Source organism: Opisthorchis viverrini (assembly GCF_000715545.1).
Source record: "Opisthorchis viverrini unplaced genomic scaffold opera_v5_691, whole genome shotgun sequence".
NCBI lineage: Eukaryota > Metazoa > Platyhelminthes > Trematoda > Opisthorchiida > Opisthorchiidae > Opisthorchis > Opisthorchis viverrini.
Genome location: NW_008752343.1, coordinates 78,350 through 84,449, shown reverse-complemented (window position 1 = coordinate 84,449; position 6,100 = coordinate 78,350). Strand labels below are relative to the sequence as shown.

The 6,100-nt window shown below is 42.1% G+C and overlaps 1 protein-coding gene across 1 annotated transcript in view; it reads right to left on the bottom strand.

Moving 5' to 3' along the window:
• Positions 1 to 1,392: 1,392 nt before the first annotated feature.
• The window catches only part of T265_15638 (hypothetical protein), a gene marked incomplete at both ends in the record, with an annotated part of 65,767 nt that continues 61,059 nt past the window's right edge, over positions 1,393 to 6,100 (bottom strand). Inside the window, one exon of the mRNA XM_009178827.1 lies at positions 1,393 to 1,527. Within this exon, the coding sequence (XP_009177091.1) occupies positions 1,394 to 1,527 (134 nt within the window). The remainder of the gene's footprint in view (positions 1,528 to 6,100) is intronic.

Below are 6,100 nucleotides of genomic sequence, written 5' to 3'. Positions count from 1 at the left end.
GTTTGTTCAGTTCACCCTAAAACACTTACGCCTTCTTCACCTCTTCAAAGACGAAATCAATAACTTCTGCATGTTTCAGTCCAACAAGGTTTTCTTCACAGGACATTTTAACACTGGGTTTTAAAGTCATTCGAGCGTTCGCCTTTTCAGCTCAGTGGTGACAAAATTAAATTGGAATGGAGATAGTAAGCACCCCTGACGGACACCGCCTTGTTTAGGGAGCCTTTTGGAGAACCCTCTGTATACATTCACAGGTCCGGATGTCTGAGACTGAAAAGAACGTACACTTTTCACAAACGTCCGGAGCATTCCTTGCTGTGTAAGTGTTTTAAACTAAGCATGCAGGTCAGCTGAGTCGAATACGTCATGGTGATCTGGGTGTACTAAAATTGTGGGTCGTTTGTACGTATGGCATTGTTATAGCACCTGATGGAGTGTCAACACAACCATTACGAGGCCAGGATCTCTTACTGCTCCCGAGTCGGTGCCTCAAGAGCCACAAGTGACGCTGACAACACACATTGGCTACCAAACTCATTACGAGAGCCTTTCCTGAAACAATCCACTCTCGCCAACTCTCCCTAGTTCTGAGACAGTCTCATTTTCCAAACTGCGGGAGAACAGATCAGGTAGCGACGACCTAGGACTTCAACACGATAATTGGGCAATGCGGATGGGATATCATCCTGACAAAGAGCTCGGTGGCGCTTGAGAGAACATATGCAGCAATAAACACAAAGACAGTAGATGTTTATACCGCTCATCGGGCAGGGTTTTACGTGAGACATAGACTCCAGCGGAGTGGCACGTGATGTCAGGGTGACTGTTGTTCGAAGCATTTGGCCCAACTACTCAGGCCTTGTCGTCTATTCAAGATGGACGCTCTATCCAGATCCTTGTAATTTCGGTCACAGGTAATGTCTGGAACCGGTCTCGCGGATCGCCTCAACTAATCTTTGGGCTTTCACGGCCTCTTCCATTTCCTTACTTTTCAGTTCCACCAAAATTCATGGGCAGCGCGCACGCCCGCCTTTTCTTGATGTCTGATAATTTGTTGGGCCAAGTTATGTTCGGGACCGACGGTGATGTCTCAGCATTGCTTCTGTTGATAACGAAAGTTGTTGTGACAGCTCTGTTGGGGTTGCTTTGAACTTTTTGATGGGTTCTGGGGTGGTTTTCGTGATATGCTACTTGTTTGCTTACAACAGGTTGGCCTGGGTCACCACATCGTCGGTGTATTGTCGGTGACACGGTGATTGGCGTTGGATGTAAGAATGGCTGTATACAAGGCTGTCTGAAGAATCTAACATAAGCTAATTAAATCTGTAATCGGTGTCCCTAGCTTATAGATCAGTATCTATCTAAAATTGTTCAACCGAACCTGAGTTACCATTACTGGATTTTGAGGAACTAACGAAATAATTTTGACGACCATGTCCACCGGTGCCGAGATTGGGTCTGCAATAAACTCAAAGTAGCTACCCACCCCATCCCGTCTCAGCACACCGACGCATAAGCTGATTAAATCTGGATGAAAATAAATACAGTTTAAGTGCGGAAAAGTGAACATCCCATAGGAAAGAACGCTCTAAATATTACCGCCGTAAAACGATTGTCAGTGCTTCATTTTGACAGTGGTTAATTCAACATTTAGCTGCTCTGACGAAATACGAAGATTCCTCAATGGAATATTAAAAACCCCAGGCCAATTTTAAGCATAAATAGGTACAAAATCCAGGAAATCTGCAATCTTACTGCTCTGAATTGTGAGACCCTTAGGTGTGACATATTTATGCGGATACGCGTGCTTTTTACAATAACTGCAACTCGGGTAGGTGGTGTCATAATAACTCGGTGGTTAGAAATCTCAAGACAGTCACCTTGCTAGGATGGACAAAATGGGCTTGAAAAATTTAGAATTTCCTCTTTGCGCCCCACCATTCAGTGATAAACTTTTTAGGTTTCACATCCTTTTCGTCTTCCAGATTGCTTAATTTACTTTAGCCTGCTTTACGTGACCCGACGTTTTCCGACTCCGGCTGTTAAGAACCCATCATATTCTTCCAAAGAGGATAGACGTGTGCATATTTCACATGCTGTGATGATCCATACCATGAGAACACAGTAAGTTATGAATCCAAGCTACATCAAGCAGGATTCAGTGATTACGGATGCGTGAAATACCGTGCGGCAGATATCTATTGCAACTGGTCACACACGACTTATGTTAATATCTGCAGCACACAACTGGCTTTTTGGGTATCATCCAGTTATTTGGTTTAGAAAGACTATCAATTAAGGCAAGTCTTTTGATCATCATTTCTCAGCTCCGCGTATTGGAAGAGAGTCATTATGTTACAACATTATCTAGGAACCCGACCTGACACTATATATACAGTTTCCGACCAAGAAGTGGGGGGATACAAACGGATTTGTCCATATTTCATAAACACCCGAATCCCAATAACCTTGATGAGTGAAACTCCAAAAATTCTACTTGGAACGTGGGCAAGTCGCTTTTTTTGTGAGTCAGTCTGCCGTAACCATAACTCGATTTCTGTTATATCCTGCTTAGCAATCGCCCTGATATTTTTTAGTGAAGTAACATCACTTGCTCACACATTTTTTCAAGCCGTACATGTGCAAATTAGAAATATTTTTAATTATGAAACAACTGCACCACTATCATGAGAAAATACCTCTTTGAACGATTTTTATTACGGATCCGAACGTGATTGCTTCGCGAAAGATCGACTGACAGACGATTCTTGTTTCTTGTCCACTGTTTTGAAAACGTGTGACAAAACGGATGTAATATCCCTTGGAATTCTCAGAGGTATCTCGCGTTTCTAGTCGCGAGGGATATCACCTGCAGCCGGACTGTTAGATCTGTTTGTCAGCGATCTATTCGCGGGCGATTTGACGCGGCTGCAATCGTGATCGTAAACGTTAACGTACAAGTACAAATAAGCTTCAGGTTTTGCAACACCATTTAGGATGCATATTGGCAATTATTCTTCCAGAATGCCTCCATTGAAGCCTTTTCACTTCACTTGACTGTGGATCAATCAGTAATCCAGCGAGCAACCTTTCTACCGCTTGCCAAGCGGCCTTCAGACATCATTAAGTTTCCACAGGTAGTTTTGTTTTATTAGCTTTTGAGTGGCATGTATTGCTATATCTGAATCTGTTTTAACATGGTTGCAACCAAAGCATTGCAAACAATAGATTCTTTCCTCTTCCGCCCTAACCGCATAGGCTGTTTCAAAGCTGGGCGCGGGGAAAATTTAGACACTTTTCAATTGCGGAAAGAATTCGGAGGATGCCTACCTTTCTCATTATAATCGTAATTTTAACAACAGATTATAACTCCATTTGTATTTGTAGACAGAGCATTGCGCTTTATATAGTGCTACAAATTACCGGTTGCCATGACTGTTCGAATGACTGCTTGGTTCTCTAAAATTTCACGTTATTTTTGATTGATACGTCAAGATCCGGGTTTAGTTTTTAACCCCCGGCCCCCACATTTCAATTATTCAACAACCAATTGCTCCGATCTTAGCCCCATTGGTTCCGTTATACTATACATTTGGACACTAAGACGTTCCAGCGCCAAGCTGATAAAATACCTATGGGACAAACCGGTTGAACAGGCTGAAGATAGTCTTTCAATTTTTCAATTTTCAGGACTATTCCAGAAGTTGCTCCAAAAAGTTGTTTCGACCTTGTGTATCACTCCGAGCCAGACAAATTGCTGAAATGTACGAACTTCTTACCTGTGGCCTTTGGAATTTCATCCCGTTATTAGGTGCCAGCATGGAATGCTCTTGAATATGATAATGAAGCACACAGTAACTCTATGATTACTAGTTCACTATTAATTTTCTTACGAATCATTCTTATTATCATCGTTGTCATCATAGACATAATTAAATTAGTAGTCGAGACTGATGTTTCAATGCCTACGTTAGGCATATCCGCTATAAATCGACATTTGCACTGCAAGATGCTCCCGGATATAAACAGAGTGATGAAGCACAACATACGTTTGTCCGAAATTCAGTTAAATGGGAATGACACCACAATCACCTTCGGGTGCTCCCACAGACGAGTAGGTGTGTATATGCATACCCAGAATGCCACCGGAATGATTGGCCCTGAAGAGCCCGGAATAGCGGCCTCAAAGGCATGAATGGGACACATTCTATGAGCTTTCCATATTGCTGCAAGGCTAAATCCGAGCGTTTGTGTACTCTGATATCATGTACTTGCTTGTAAGACGGAGCGCACCAACGGCACACCAAATCGGAGAATCCCATCGACCAGTGGATCCTGGCATTCACAAAGGTAACGTCATTGTACTTTGATTATTTTATTACTCCTCAAATCACATTTAGTACGGAGCTATGTGTAAATTTTACCAGTGCAGGTTGACCAGTGGTCCATATACCCAGCTGACATGATTTGTTCAAAATAGGATGTGAGCAACTTATAAGTATCGGGTGGCCCGAAAAAATAACATTGCCATGTCATGTATGGCCGGCGGAAATTTATCTACCAAATTTTCTGAAATGCTATATTGTATTCATTTGAGCCACGAAAATAAATTAGGCAGTACTCAATCAGCTACATCTTTATGATTGATTACATACATGAATGTCGTCTGCTTGCTCTTGTAAAATTTCACGTTTTTTCGCTCTGCGTGATCTCAAATTGTCGAGTGAGTTTTAATGCACAAATATCTTCATCATGTGACATGAGATAATCCAAAAGTAGTGCCTTATACAAGGCGGCAATTATTTCAACACTTTGCCGTACAACAAGCTAATGTAACATCGATATTGCTATATAAACACACGCACGCAAGGAAGACGTACCCACCCAACTGCGCACTGGTGATGTCTCCACGTATGGTGACGAAACGTTTGCAAGTCGATTGCCAAGGTCGGCGAACAGATCAACAGCCACCTGATCAACAACCAATAAACTCACCCGAGCTACCAATATTTCACCACATTACTAGTTGGGATCCATCTAAGTATTTGCTTAAGGCTTTGAAGGCTCCTGTTCATTCACTCGTTCAAGAGAACTTGTGAATTGTTTAGAACTTCTCATATAAGTGCTTCTATGAAATCTGTTTACAATAATCTTGCAAAAGATCTAACAATTTTGAATAGGTGCGATTAGAAGCTCAGGAGAATAGATAAGAAAGGCTCAACTCACTGACTTTGGTTCGAAAAGCATGAACTGGAACTATTGAGTTGGTACTTGAAAATGAGTGTAGAAGTGGCTTTAAGGTGTAGAATGAAGCACGCTGGTTTGTTGCTGTCTGAATTGGCTGTTGTTGATGATTTGCAACTAGTTTAAATCAACTGTCCAGCTCTTCTTAGGTATGTCAGCAAACAGTGACTACAATCAAGACAACGATCCTTTTGCAAATTGTAAACATTCCCAAAAAACTCAGCAAGAGTTATTTGGCTCGGAGGAAGATCGAAATTCACGCGATTAGTAAAAACTCGATATGCGGTGTTGGTCCTGTGACTGAAGCCTAAACGGTGCTATATCCTGTCCAAAGCCCACTTACTTAGAATTCTGTCGGCTGGTAGTGGCCCAGTAGTTGAGTTTCCGAACTAGGAGCTGGCGCTTCGAAATCTGTCGTCGGGTTTTCTGAGGTATCCACTGCTGATATTACCCAATCAGGATAAGGCAGCCGCGCAATGCTTCTTAGCCTCCAGGAACAGACTGGATTTCCCAGTTTGGTAGTTTTATACAGGCGTTTCACTTCAATTTCCAAATGGTTTCCAAGACAATGTGGTCGTTTAGGCTGTTTCAATCTTCGCCAAAATGGCAAAATCTCTGAACGTCGCTTCCGGCTCTTCGGGAATAGTGAGTGTCCGAGAAAAACCACGGCAATTTAAGCGCTAATTTCCTCGTAGTTCATAGTAGGGCACCAACCGTCTTCATATTCAATTCAGATACAAGATGACACCTGAGCTCATTTTGGGTAATCAAATGCTGATTAAAACACAAATTTATAAATAAAACCATGTGTTGCCTCTTCACAAAGTGTCATTTTCCGCCAATAGTACAATTCATT